The sequence below is a fragment of the Anomalospiza imberbis genome, chromosome 5 (genome assembly GCF_031753505.1).
Source record: "Anomalospiza imberbis isolate Cuckoo-Finch-1a 21T00152 chromosome 5, ASM3175350v1, whole genome shotgun sequence".
In the NCBI taxonomy this organism is placed as follows: domain Eukaryota; kingdom Metazoa; phylum Chordata; class Aves; order Passeriformes; family Viduidae; genus Anomalospiza; species Anomalospiza imberbis.
Window position 1 is genome coordinate 47,238,538 of NC_089685.1, and position 14,763 is coordinate 47,253,300.

At 39.1% G+C, this 14,763-nt stretch overlaps 1 protein-coding gene and 1 long non-coding RNA gene across 20 annotated transcripts in view; one reads left to right on the plus strand and one right to left on the minus strand.

The window, feature by feature from the left end:
* SOX5 (SRY-box transcription factor 5) overlaps positions 1 to 14,763 on the minus strand; it is a 608,493-nt gene that overhangs the window by 79,620 nt on the left and 514,110 nt on the right. For all 19 annotated transcript variants that reach the window (XM_068190516.1, XM_068190517.1, XM_068190518.1 and 16 more), the window contains one exon: positions 4,035 to 4,120. In XM_068190516.1, the coding sequence (XP_068046617.1) occupies positions 4,035 to 4,120 (86 nt within the window). The remainder of the gene's footprint in view (positions 1 to 4,034; positions 4,121 to 14,763) is intronic.
* Positions 759 to 8,263, plus strand: LOC137474201 (uncharacterized). The gene is made up of 3 exons (XR_010999227.1): positions 759 to 1,226; positions 7,023 to 7,082; positions 8,245 to 8,263. It is a non-coding gene; the product is annotated as an uncharacterized lncRNA (long non-coding RNA).

Genomic DNA, 14,763 nt, shown 5'->3' on the forward strand with positions numbered 1-14,763 from the left:
TTGATCCTCAAGATGGAGGAACTTGATTCTCTCGTCTGCTGAACCATATAGAAAACATCATATAAGGCATACAGCAGTACTTGTGAGTCATTAGCCTGTTTCAGTAAAACACAGTGACAATTTATCTTCAGCTTTTCTCTCATGTATTTGAAACATAACTGCCATCCTGCACCACTCTTGAAGAACAAGACCAGATGATGTTTATGAGGGGAAAAAGCTGATGTAAGAAACCCGTGTGCTTACCCAGAGGGATTTTACCACAGTAATGCTCAGGACTGAGTTTTCCCAGTAACAGAGCAAAGCTAAAACCACTTTTTTTTTTTCCCTCAAATGGAATTTTTGTCATTAAAAGTGGGAATGAGTGAATACTTGGGGCTGATAGACAGCACTTTATCAGAAGACAGGTTCAAGTTTGCACCGTGGCAGTTCCAGCTTTTCCAACACGGCCCCATCCCTCTACTTCCTTTACAACATCTAACAATGCAAGCTTTAGCTTCCATCCTCGTTGAGCCATCAGTCTCTCTGTGGATAGTGGAAATCAAGGCAATCCCACGTGGCTAATAGTGGCAAATATCAGATGGCAGAGTCTGTACACCCCAGTGGGGACTCAGAGGCGGGGAGAGGAACGGGGGGTTTCAGATTACAAATCCATCACTGCGAACCAACAGGGGATTTCAAAATGAGGGACTGCATTTTCACTGACAAAGAGGTTCTTTGCCACAGGAAAGCAATCAGGTGCTAGCTCTTCTTCTATAAATACAGTGTGCGTTTCATTTACAAAAACAAAAATTCGATTTTGACAACCAGGGATAAAAAAAGTACTTCCTGTTGATCTCACAGTACACTACTAAAGCCATGACCCGACTTAAAATTCTCTAGTGAAATAACAAAGACATGTTTATTGTTCCATAAACAAACAAGAAAAATTCCTTGGCTTTGTCTTCACTGAGATAACACTGTGTATCGAATTTTGCTGGGAGCAACAAACTGAGCATTGTGTCAGGTCCTTTGATCTCCCCTGCTTTAAGTACACAAAGTCTGAAAGATGAGTGATAGGGAGGATAGAGAAAGAGGAAAAGAGGGAACATGCCATTTTTCTGACCTTTTACTGTCTGATGACCAGATGACAGAGGGTGCGTAGGGGACACCAGAATTATAAGTAATGCAGGGGAACATCTGAAGTAAGAAGAGTTCCTCCTTGAAAGAGACTGCAAAGCCATTTAAATGTGGGTTTAGACCAAAAACATCATGAATCTTTCTTTATGACTCAACAAAGTCATGACTGAGCTAAACTGGATTTGAACGGTTTGGAAGGCACAGTCTTTCTAGTTTAGCAACTAAGTTGAGCTCCATTCATGTTAGCATAGGGGGGCATCCATTTTGAATCCTGTATGATAAAACCTTTCCAGAAGCAAATCTGGCCTGACTCTTTCAAATGGCACCAGAAGTTGAGGCATGTTCAATTTCTACCAGATAGATTGCTATGATAGCTAAAACTCACCGTTAAGACATGAAGAAAAATCAGCTTCAATTTATTTCTAGCCTATATGTGCCCTTAGAGATCAGATCTGAAAAATTTAAAAGAGTCTGCTAAGTTGGTAATTTGAGCCTCTCCCACTGACTGGCTGCCAAACTTTCCCTCTAATTCCAGACATGTAGCAAAACAACATAGGTGAATTTGGTCAATATTTTCATTTTAATGTTCTCTGCACAGAAACTTTTGAGGTTCTCAACTTTTCCATAACGTAAACTCACCCTAAGATACTTATGACTGCAGTCACTTTTGCACAAAGCCCACCTTTTAACAAGAAAACTGTTATTGTGATAAAGCCTATTTTAACCAGGATACTTCAGCCCACAGCATGCATAGATATACAGCCCAAAGCTGGTCCTGAAATGAAAGTAAACCATCCTACCATCTTACTGGAACACTGATGCATTATTTTAGGACTAGCTTGAATGACTGAAAAGATAAGAATTAGAATCAGTGTTGTTTTCGCATTGCTAGCTAGCTCCATGTTTGCTTTTCCTTTTTCCCTCCCTCTTGCTTCCATATGTCTGTTCATGTGTTTGGCTATTAAAAGCACTTTATCAATACTGAAATGCCTCAAAATTCATTTCACAGGGATGACTTCTATGGCTCCCATGATTCTTAAGCCGCCTACAGTATTTGTAACTCAGAGAATCAGAAACTAACACACAGACAATGTTGCTTTTCATACAAAGGCACAATAGGAATGAATGTATTAACCTCTGTGGTGCATGGAATGTGTCAGCTTACACACTGGCAGCTATTTCTGTGAAACTCAGCTAACTTCCGCTGGCTGTGTTAAAATAAAATAAAGTAAAAAAAAAAAAAAATCTTCCCCAGAACTATGTCCCACGCTCTAGTATACTGGCCAAACAACTGAAATATCTGATGTCTACTTCATACTGATGCAGGCCAAGCTGAGCTGGAGAATGCATTTCACACATCCCAGTCATAAAGGCTGAGCCTTTCCAAGCAGGTATAAAGCTCTGCTGTTCCATGTGACTTGGCAAATAACAATGAGCAGGGAGATGCATTTGCAGTGGAGAGCTTGGGGCTTTTTATGTTTCTAGAAGAGAGTGGCAATCCAGACTTTGCAGAATTAGAGATGATTTGGATCTTGATTTTCTCTCAGTCCCAAATATTACCTGGCTTCCTCCTACCAGCCCAGCATACGCGACAGGTAGCAAAATTTACCCTGTGGCAACAGACACCACATTTGCTTAATTCCAATGACTTGACAAGGGTTGTGTGGCTGATCAGGAATATCCAAAGACTTGCTAACATTTAGACCCACGGACAACCTAATGCCTCCAAAATCCAGAATACTGACAGTCTCAATTAGATACATCTGGCTACCAGGTCAACTCTTTATTGTAGCTGAAAAAAACTCAAACCCTTCAGTATCTTTCCACCTGTTTTCTAATTGTCCATGTTAAATTAGAATAATCACTAATTATCTGCAATACAGCAGTGTCTAAAATGCTCTGGGTACCATAAAACACAGTAGGAGGGGCCAGTTATTGCTCTGAAGAGCTTATGGCCTAAAAGGACATAATCATGTTAATGACTTCTAAGCAGTTTAGAAGTGCTTGTCAGGACAGAGCTCTTCTGCCCACAACCCATTTCCTTTTGGTATTTTACAGCCTGCAGGAGAACGATCTAATGGAAAAGTGTCCTGGTTTCAGCTGGGATAGCACTGGCTTTCTTCTCAGTAGCTGGTACAGTGCTGTGTTTTGGATTTAGGATGAAAATAACGTTTGATAAGATGTCAATGTTTTGGTTGTTGCTAAGTAGTCCTTACCCTAAATCAAGGATTTTGCAAGTTGTGAGAAGCTGCACAAGAACACTGGGAGGCAGCAAGGCTGGGATGGCTGACTTGAACTGGCCAAAGGCATATTCCACAGCAGAGAACGTCCTGCTCAGTTAATAAACTGGGGACACTTGTTCAGGAGGGGTCAACGACTGCTTGGGGACAAGCTGGGCACTGGTCAGCAGGTGGAGAGCAATTGTTTTCTTGGGTTTTATTGTTCTCTCTTTTCTATTACAATTGTTGCTATGACTACTGCTGTATTTTACTTGATATCATATATTATGGAACTGTTCTTATCTCAGCCCACGGGTTTTGCCTTGTATTTCCCAATTCTCTGATCCACCCCACTTTTGGGAATGTTCAGCCACAGAGAGTGGCTGTGCCGTACAGAGTTGTTGTCTGGGGTTAAACCACGGCAGTAAGAAAAGCAAACGTACTGCTATGAGGAAATTCAAAGTACAAACCTAAAAGTAGTAAACTTGACAACAGGGACACAAAAAAAGTAACAAAAACTTCCAGCAAGGTGAAAAGAAAATGTGTTATCGTTTGATGACTCTTTTGCTTCAGATGCAAATTTTATGCGAAGAGAACAGCCCAAAGACCCCTGTTAATTGCATCGTGTTCCAAAGGAAGAGAAAACTGGTTTTCATATTTACTTAACCTTTGCCTCCTCTACATTGTGATGGGACTTACCTGCAGTTGGAGTGGGCCTAAGCCCGGTGTTGCTGCGGCAGCAGCTGCCATGGTAGTTGGGATCAGCTGAACGGGGTAGGGGTCACCTAAGTAAGAGAATAATAGAGGCGTCAGCACCTTTTATCTACTCTCCACCTGCAAATTAAAGTCCTGCATTCACTCTTTCCAAAAGCCTTCTTTTGTGTGCCTTGTTGAGGCCTAATGAAAAGCTCTATTGTGCAGCCTTTTACTAACACTCTTTTCACAATTCTGGCTGAGAGAGGAATGTGAATAAAAGGCACAAGCAATTAAGGCGGAAACCTCATCCTTTTTCATGATGTATTTAGGGAAATGGAAAAAAAAAAAGTGCACATTGATCAGAAGGCTGCACTTCAAAAAAAAGGAAAGAAAGAAGATGGGGGTGGAGGAGAAGAAAAGGAAAACAGTACAACCTTGATAAGATCACAGCATTAGACGGGAACAAATTTACAAGCTTGTCCGAAATATGAAGTTAACTAAACTCCGCTCACTGTTAGCAAACTGAGCCTCACACAGAGTAGAAATGGTACTCAATTGACTACTGTTTTCTTTCAGGAGAGAAAAAAAATCTCACTTTAGTGGCAGGGTTTGATCCTGCAACAGGAAAAAGCACGTGAAGCTAAGGAAATTGGACACAAGCCTTTGAAATCCCTGCATCAACTCCGCTTCATGACTTGAGATTCAATTTTGCTTCTGAAGGAAAACTACTTCAAGTTTTAGTAAGAACTACATTGTGCTTAATGAGATAAAGGGAGCCAGCAAAGGTTTCAAGAAAAATTGCAGGCATTTGTAAAGGAAAATTACCTGAAATGGCAAAAATTGAGATGGAGACTAGCACGTTTTAATCATATGGAGAGCTCACTTTTGGTTAATTTTGAAACTTCTGATTTGTTAAAATAAACTTCATACTACCCCATCCACAAAAATATGAAGAAAACTAGCAAAAATAATAAGAAATGTTACACACATTATATTGCTTCTTTAGGTGATAAAATGTTTTAACACTTTCCACCGAAATAAGGCTCACTAGAGCATTTCTGTATGTCCCTATGTTCTGGTGGCATGCCCAATTTCTGTAGCACAAAAACAGACAAAGGAAAAAGCAAGACACTCTATCATGAAAATCTATCTAAATGCTGCTGTACATGTCATTAAAAAGGTAGATTAAAAGTTTTCCCCTTTATCGTGCTTTTTTAATGAACTGGGTGAAAAAATAAAAAAGACAATTAAGGAGGTAATGCAGGGTGTTCTGTACCACCATTAATACTTATTATTAAATTAAAGTTTCAAATGTTGTCAAGCCTTAGTTACAGGAAACAGAAAACAAAGGGAAATAAAATTATGTAATTTTTTTTATATGTTAGAAATAAGCTGTGGTGGTGTACACACATTCAGGTAAGGCTAATGCTTATTTTCCCCTTTTATAATGTAACCTTCTTCAGTTAGACCTTCTCATTCAAGGATCTTGATCTCCTCCTGGTAAGAATTAAGTATCACAACTTCTAGCAATGGAGGACCAACAGCAACTGGGCTGGCAAAGCATCTTAACAGATACTAAACTTAAATAACTGTGCATGTTTATATTTAAGAACATCTTAAGAAATGTTTTGTTGACTGAAGCCTCACAGTCACTCAAGGCTGACCAGCCAAGCAATGCAAACCAAAATGTCCACCCAGGCATCCCCATTCCCAAGTGTCTGTGCACCAGCCTCAGGCCACAACAATTCTATTTATTTATTTGTCAATGGGCAACAGATTTCCTGACTCGCTTGGCTTTCTTTTTCTTCCCCAGAGAATGCCATTGTTTTACATTTTCCAATTTTATTTTGCTTTCTGAGGCACCCACCTTCCTTTTCCTATCATGGACTGAATCAAAAAGTCTTTCTGACTTGACATTTTCTGGAGAGCTATCTTGTGACCTAAGCAGTGGGCCTTAGACATGTGAAGACAGACAAAAAGGGAACAGTGGTCAGAGAGTCAGGGACAATGATGTTCAGCTGCTTCCACCCCACCACAGAATGATCTCAGCATCATTCCAAAACTCTCTCCTAAAGAAGATATTCTGATCAAAAACAGCCGTGAAAGAAGATAAATTTTTAATTTTTCAACTGAAAGAAAAAAAAAAGAGGGAAATTTTGTCAGTAGGATGCTGATTCTTACAGCCCATTACATTTCTAGTTTTGAATGATTTGTATTTAAACAGATACAGATTAAAATATCAGCTTCCATCCACTCTCCCATATTTTTCTCCACACACAGCCTCAGTCCATCACACTAATTCATAAATCCCACTATTCCCACCAACAGCCCAGTGGAAGAGGCAAGATTAAAACCCACAGAAAACTCTTCAGACCCAGGGAAGGTTCTGGGACCCTATTCATGAAGCACTCAGATACTGACACCACACAGTGCAAGAGCAACTGCCAGCCCTCAAAATACTAACGAAGATCTCAGGTCTTATCTGATGAATACATATTTTTGTTGTTACTCTAGAACATGCTACATCTTTACATCTATTATCCTTAAATTTATTCCCATATCAGAGTGAATATATTGACTGAACAGTTTTAGCTAATTCTGAAATCTGGCAAATGCATGTCTTAACTATTACATTACATCTTCAGTAAATACCTTATTTTTAGATGTAAGAAGTAGCTACATTTGTTTTCTAAGCTCTAGGAACATTTCAGGAATATGAGACAAGACATACAGTTCTCAGAAATAGGTATTTCCCAAGCCACTCACAAGTCTGTACCACTGAAAACACCAATAAAATCTCAAACAACCATATTACATTTCCATTTACAGAATTCATTACTAATCAAATGCAGGCAGGCAGGAGCATTTTTCAGCTACCAAAAGAAACATTTTGTGCACTCATTTCATGTTCCAAACTACCTCTCTTGTTATGTGTGGACTTTTGGTACAAACAAAGCATCAGAGAGAAGTTTTATTGTTGTTTTTCTTTAGTAGGCCATATGGTAAAATCTGGAGCAGATCAAAGGCTGAGATTTTTATGGTGACAACAAGGTAAAAATAATTTCATTAGCTGATGCATTATTGCCTAATACATAATTATTTCCCAGCTAGCTGGTGACATCACTTTGAAGAACAGAATTATTCAAAGCTGACTACATAAAGAGAACACAGGATTTATGCACTGGTGATGCAGCAGCTAAAGAAGGGAAGGGGAAATGTCAGCCCAGGGGAGCTGAGGGGGAATATTAGAATACAGAGGAATATTATTGGTGCCCACTGTGGGCAATGCCAGTGGATCAGGGCAGAGCACAAGGCTGAGTCCTCATTTCTGTATCCTCTATCCTTCTTCTGGTCCATCTTCCACAAACATACCCAGAACCTCTTTCCTGATAATTTATGCACTGCAACTTCTTTCAATTTTGAATCACACCTTCATCCTTGCCCAAAATAATCTTCCAAGATCTTGCTTACAAGAGGATTTTTCATTAAGTACATTCACTTTCAAACCACTCTTTCTATGAACACTCCTATGATCCTCCACTGAAAACACTCTTCTGCAAAAGTTAAGTTGTGGTACAGAGCCAAGTGGACATCCTGTCCCAACACACAAAATAACAGCCCCGTGTTTAGGAACTTGGTTTTCAACTGACTGGCTACCAGCTCATGGGCATGAAATGATTCTGTACTTGTGGAAATACAACAATGGCTCTTAAATCACTTAAACGTTTTGCAAAATTTGTTAACTCCTTTGATAACAAAGGAGTTTTTTTAAGTTAACAAACATTAGGATTTTTTTTTCTTAAAGTGAAAATAAAGCATAAGAGTTAACATTATGTCTGTTGCACCATTCACCAAAACCCTTAAGATGTTTTTTGTATTCCTTTTTCTGTCACTCATCTCATTTATTCTCCTTCATGGTGTAATCCCCCCTAGTGTCTTGTCTTGTTTCCTGACAGGCTGCAAGCTCTTCAGAGCAGGCACATTTGTCTTACTTGCTATATAAATCAAGTTACATGTTAATGTTAAATTATAATGTTTTGACAGGATTTTAAAGTTGAACCTGATTATATGAAACAATAGAACATTGATTTTTTTTTTCCCTGAAATTTTCTTCTCTTAAAAGAAAGGATACCAGAAGAGGAGAAGTAGGGCATTTATTTCCCATGATTTAAAAAAAAAAAACCTCATTGTTTTTCTCCTACCTATCTTTCAGGGACAGCAAATGAAAAAAAAGTCAGAGATCAGGGAAGAAGAGAAAAGAAAACAATGTAAAGAATATGAAGAGAATGAAACAAAACCTAACTCTTAAATTATAATTTCCAAGACTAGTATGCTCAACTAAATTCCATGAAAAATACCAAAAGAACCATTTTCTTGTAATACATTCTGTTGAATGAAAAGGGATTCTGCCTTCTCTTCCCCCCATTTTTGCCAAATTCTAGAAAAGCCACAATAATTTTACACTCAATTTATCACTTGAGTGTATTTATAATGAATAATCACAGCTGATGGCCAACTGACAGGTAAGGCACTGCATCTCTTCTCCCTGCTCATTTATTCTCAACCTCATTTTCCTCTCATTCTCTTGGTGTGGTGGTGGACATGCAGTAAAAGTAATGGGAGGCTGTGAAAGACATGAGCAGTGTTCCTTAACTTCTGCCTCTAGGGATTATGAATTTCAATTAATAATAAGAAGAGTATGAAGAAGACACCACCAGTGGCTTCCAAAAAGAAATCCAAACTGGTTCCCTGATTTTCTCTGAGGATAGCTTGGGACAATGTGGGCTGAGAGATTAGTCTGTTTTGTGTTTTAGAGAAACAAGTCAGCCTACAGAAGGGACAGGCTTGGAGGGATCTAAGAGCAGCCTTCCAACTCCACAAGATGATCAACAGGAGGGGCCAGGCTCCTTCTGGTGGGCTGTGCTTGGAGGACAAGAGCCAGTGGACATAAGGTGCACCAAGAGAGGATCAGATCTTCCCCACAAGGATAGCCAGATGTTGAGAGCTGTCCAAACAGCTGCACTCTCTGTCCTTGGAGCTTTGCAAGTCCCAGCTGAATAAAGCCCTGTGTAATCTGATCCTATCTCCTTGATGACCCTGCCTGAAGCAAGAGGTTAGACTGCAAGCCTTCAGAGATCCCTGCCAAGCAGAATAGTCCTATGATTTCAGGATACACATTTTCTAATGTTTTATCTGTACCTGTAGAATAAATTACACGTATTCAAAACCTCCAGCTTCCAAGGAAAGCCGAAGTATTTCCACAAAGGTTTGTACATGCTCATGAATTTAAAAAAACAGGACTTTATTCTGTTGCCCAACTATGGATAATAGTGGAGTAGCACCAGACATCTTTCATGGCCTATAAACTGAGCTGAAACTACCAGCCTGTTTTTATTGTTTTGCCTGTCTGCTTGGTTTTTATTGGAATTATTAGGTGAAGCCACCCAGAGATCAGGGGCTATGGAACTCTTTCATTTAAAAACAGTCTTTAGTCGTCTTGTTCTCTTCTGCAGCCTTGTCTCCTTCCATTACATTTGCAACCCCACAGAACCATCACATTCTCCTGGATGCTGAGAGGCAAAGCTGCTACCAAAAATTCCTCCTTCTCTCTGTGTCTATCCACAATGCCATTACTCTTCGTCATCCTGGGGGGAATATGAGGGTTTAGTCATATGCTCATTCTTTTCCAAGTCATGAACAGTAGCCCTGGAAGATGACTAGCATCTTTATCAAGAAGCTACAGGATGTGGTCTTCACAACACATGGCTTCTGTTTTTGTCATCCTGAAAAAAACACAGCAATGCCAGTATTTTTTCCTTGTGATTTGGTGATTGCCAATGACCTGCATGTCAGCTGACACAGTTAAATCAGAAATTAGCACTCAAGCCTCTTTAGAAGACAGAAACATGTACACAGAGCACAAGTAAAATTTTAAGACAATCCACATGATACTCCATTAAACATGAAACATGTGACTGACCGAAAAACAGAGACACATCAGCAATTTTCCCTGAGGAAGTTTATGGTATTTAACTCCTAAACATTAATTTTATTGTATTATGTGAGGAACCAATTAACTGAGAGCTTTGTTTTTATCAGACCTCAGAATTATTGTTCAGAACACAGATGAACAGTAAATTCAGCATATTTCAATTTTATTAGGCTTGACTTGTTCATCTCTCATATTCTGCCAATTTTTAAGAGGTAATCAGATATTTCATCAATAAATTTCTGTGAATTATTTAGAACACTTCCAGCAGCAACAAGCTGATATGTAAGACATATAAAATGTACCTATTGTATATTCAGATTTCTCCCCCAAATTGGATATGGTTGAAATAGTGATTAAAGTGCTTTCAAAAAACCTCGTGTTGATGACATGTGACTGCAAACACAATATGATTTTTTACAACAAATTATCCACAGGGCACAGGACAAATGGACAAAGAAAAACAAATCTTGTTTCCAAAATTTGTCATATTGCCATAAAAATAACACAGGTATCAGCAAATAAAAGGCTTTCTATTCCTGAGAATTTGCCAATAACCTGGAAAATGTACTTGGGGTAAATCCCATTTCTGGAAATACAGACTTGGCAACTAGTGCTTCCCGAGAAAAGAAAACAAATCCTAAAAATCTCCAAATAATTCCATTTCTTGCACACCTTAGTTTAGAAAACAAGGTGAGTTGTTCTTCATCTTCTACAGAAGAAACTATTTGTAATTCAATAGCTTCAGTCATCCTGAAAAACCTGAGGACTGATAGGACACATCCCACTACTTTAGCTGCAAGTCAACATTTCCTTCCCTTTTAAAATGGTGATCAAATGTTTTAAGAAGTGTTGGAGTGCAGTTTCCTGAATTAATCTTACTTAGCAGCACTAACTAGGGAAGACCCATCAAAATTTGGGCTACTCTGTGAAGCTGACTTGGACACTACTGGCAAACAGTGCTGCAAATGTAGAAACATGGGAACATTCTGCCCATGCTGATCCTTAGATTTGTTGATGAAGCCCCAGAGAACACTGCTCTCATCCTAACTCCTGCTTTTTTTTTATCTCAGCCCCCAGAAGGACTCACTTGTTCTTCCCCAAATCTTTATTTCATTCTCTTTAGTATCTCTTGCATAGGAGATACAGCCATGCCTTAATATTCCACATACATATGTGCATGAATAAAAGGATCATACTACCTATGACTGATGAGCAGCTTGCTCAGAGGCAGAACTATGCAGTTTTTAAAGGGCACAATACAAAACTTCTCTTCTATCACTTACACCATTTTTATGCTTTCAAAGCACTTCTCAAATATTAATTAGCTCTAAATAAATTCTAATGATTTCTAAGAGTGGCCCTAGCAGATCTGTATCATCTGGTGTGAAATCTGACTTCAGTGAAGTCAACAGCAACAGCTCCTCAGACCGCAGCAGAGCTGACATTTCCCTTGCCATTGCTAAAATCCTGGGAGTCGTGTCTATTATCTGGTAAGTACCACAAGTAGGGCTGAACTACCAGCAGCAGCAGTAACAAGTGATAAGGTTATGGAATGAGAAGCAAAGAAGGGGTAAGTGACCTGAACCAATCTGTGGAGCCCAAATGTGAGAGAAGCTCTGGGAAATGCAGCAATCAGATTGTTTGATTTCAGCATCAGCTGAAATGGAAGGTGCTCTCCTGCTGCTAAAACCAGTTTAAATAGTTGGGATACTGGGGTCAACTCCTCAAATTTGCTCATGCTGCCAGTCACTAACTTAGTTAACAACTAACCTTGAAATATCAGCCCTTTATAAAAAAATTTGCACTATATATCTATCTAAATATTATGTATTATGTGTATAATAAAATACATATAAAGAGGTTTGCATGAAAAATCAAAACATTTAAATTTTAAATAGCACAAATTGCATAAATAACTAAGTACAGGGTGAATGACTATGTAATCAGTATTTACCTTGCTAATTGGGGACTGTATAGCCCATCACATACTGCCAACTTTTCTTTCTCATAAGAAAAAGTACTTCGGTTGTAAATAATAACATTAAATATTTTATACATGCAATTATATCTAGGTATGAAGGTTAAAAATTAACTGGAACCACAGATTATGCATCTTTTTCTCAAATAAAAATGTAATCCTAATAGAAGTTCCTCCCTTCATCTCTGCCAACTTTACCACCACACAATATGCCATAGAGAAAAAAGGGGAAGTGTCAACTTGTGTAAATTGTCCCTTATGTAATGCAAACCATCTGTTTAAAAAAACAAAACAAAATGAAAACCCAAGCCACTCCCAACCATGATCTGCTATGGAGAAAAAGAAAGAAAAGGAAATGTAGTACATCAAATTGGAAGCCAAAGACCATGACCTGCCATGTAACCATGGAGAAAATATTTACCCCTCTCCTCCTGATATTTACCCAATTTTGAAAAATATTTGGAAAAGCATAATTGAATAATTTGCTCTGCACATAATAGAGACTGATATTGCTGGATTTTTTTGAGCATTTCATCTTTCTAGAATGTTTTCCCATCAGGCTGGATCCAAGCAGAGAAAACCTCTTTATTTTCAGTAGCACATCTCACACTGATGCCACCACTGGGTTAGAAGATCCCTGAGTCCTCAGTCACTGCAACCTGGCAAAGGATGGGGGATGAAGTATCAGTACACTTCTGCCCTTTTCCTCCTTAGGTATCTGCCATGGAAGGAGTCTAAATGGACCACTGCTATTAACTGTTACAATTATTTTTGTGTTCTCTTCAGTCTAAATGCTCAGAAAACAAAGTACGTGTAGAGAAAGCAGTGCTCTTCTTTTTCAGCCTCTGTCTGGTGAGTCATGAGCCCTTTGGTAGGCATTGCCTCAGGAACCCTCCTACTCACACACTGAAACCATTGGGGGGACTCATATTTCACCCTCTCTTGGGAGGTACAGGTGGATCAGAAAGGACTGAATAAGTTAAATTAGGCTTTGTTATCTAAGCTGAATGAAAATAAAACAGCAGTACAGCTATTCATTATTTCTTCTCTTTCGCACACCTTGAGCTTTGATCACACATTCTAGCTGGGCTGGCTGAAGAGGCCAACAGCTCCAGCCACAGTCACCTGCAAAGGTTACCACTGTGACCAGGCTGCTTCTTTAATCCCTTCCCAACACGTTTCCATGAAAAAGAACCATCTCAGTTTAAGCCATTTTAACAGAGAGTCCTTTCTGTCCCAGCCTGGACAGGAGCAGGTTTGAGAATGCTTAACCAGGAAGCTTGGCCCATATGTCTCCGTCTGGAGACCTGACTTCTCTCAGGGACAAGGTGCAGAGCAGCAGAAATCTCCCGTTTAATGTGTCTTCAACAGATATTCAAAGTCAAGGAGCTCTGCACCACTAACTAGTTATGAAAATATTCATTGTTGCAATAATTCTCTCTTCCTTCCCCTCCAAATTTCAAATATTTTTTTTTTTTTTGAGGAACAGTATATGAAAACTTTCATAGCTTTTTGTTCTTTGTGAATGAAACTGAATAGTCACATGGAGTTTTTTTACCATTCCTATCTGCAGGTTGTTAATGCTAATAAATAACAGAATTATCACTAGAGAATTTCCATCAATCAGCCACAGAAAACAATTCTAAAAAATGTAATCAGTCCAGAAAGAAAGGCAGGTTTTCCAAAAGGACTGGGAAGATGTAGAAGTGAGATTCCATTTTCATCAGGCACATAAACTAATTTTAAAACATAGAATGGCAGTCAAGTACAGATAATGCTGGTGGGGTCTTCAGAAGTTCCTAGGAAGGCTTTGCTCCCAAAAGCAAACTCAGTGAAAATCAGGCATTTAGCACATCCAGAAGCTGAGCAAATTAATCTGTTGTACATTCTCTGTTGCAGTACAATGCTGGTACTAAAACCCACTTCAGCTCAGTTCAAGCCAGCACAGGTGACTGCACTAAAGTTTGCAGTCACAAGAATTTACAAGAATTTGGTAAATACCCCTAAGACTTAGATCCTAGTGTCTTTGTCACTCTTAAGAGGAAGGTTTAGTCTCCTAAATCACTCAGTTGCTTAACAAAATTTTATCCAAAGCTCTCTGGTTTATAGACTTTCCCAAGTGGACCAATACACAGTAGGGCAAGCAAAAAAATGGGAGAAATATATTTCAGTGGTCTGTCAAAAACATGACTTGATGTGAACAGATTGTGGTTTGAACGCAGCTAGGTGAAGCTTTCCAGGTGTAGCTAAATGTGTATGTGAGTTTTTGTTTACTCTAGATGGTGAGTGAAAGAAGAAACCCTTTGGACCACTGATCACTTCTCCTCAGCTTCTCAGTCAAACTCAGCCAAACACGCCAGGCAACCACCGAACACAGAGCTGTCTTTTTCCACTGGCTCCTGCTCAGTCCTACATCTTGGCACACTGTTAATTCCAAGCCTTACTGCTAGAAGCAACAGAAACTTTGCTCTTTTTGCCTTTCAATTTTCCGGGTTACACAAACACATAATGTCACATCTATTTCATAGATGTGAGGAACTACAGAACTATCATGGAGTTAATGTGTACGCAGTACAAAGAAGGGAAAAAAACACCTCAACTCCTTCTACCCAAACTAGCCTTCACTACCATGGAAATAATATCATTTGCCAGGTATGTCTAACGGTGTGCTCTGCTGACCTTTTCCAGACCCACAGTTATGGTAGCATTCATATTCAGCGTGGCTCACAGCTACACATTCTGTAATGTGAATCACTACTTCT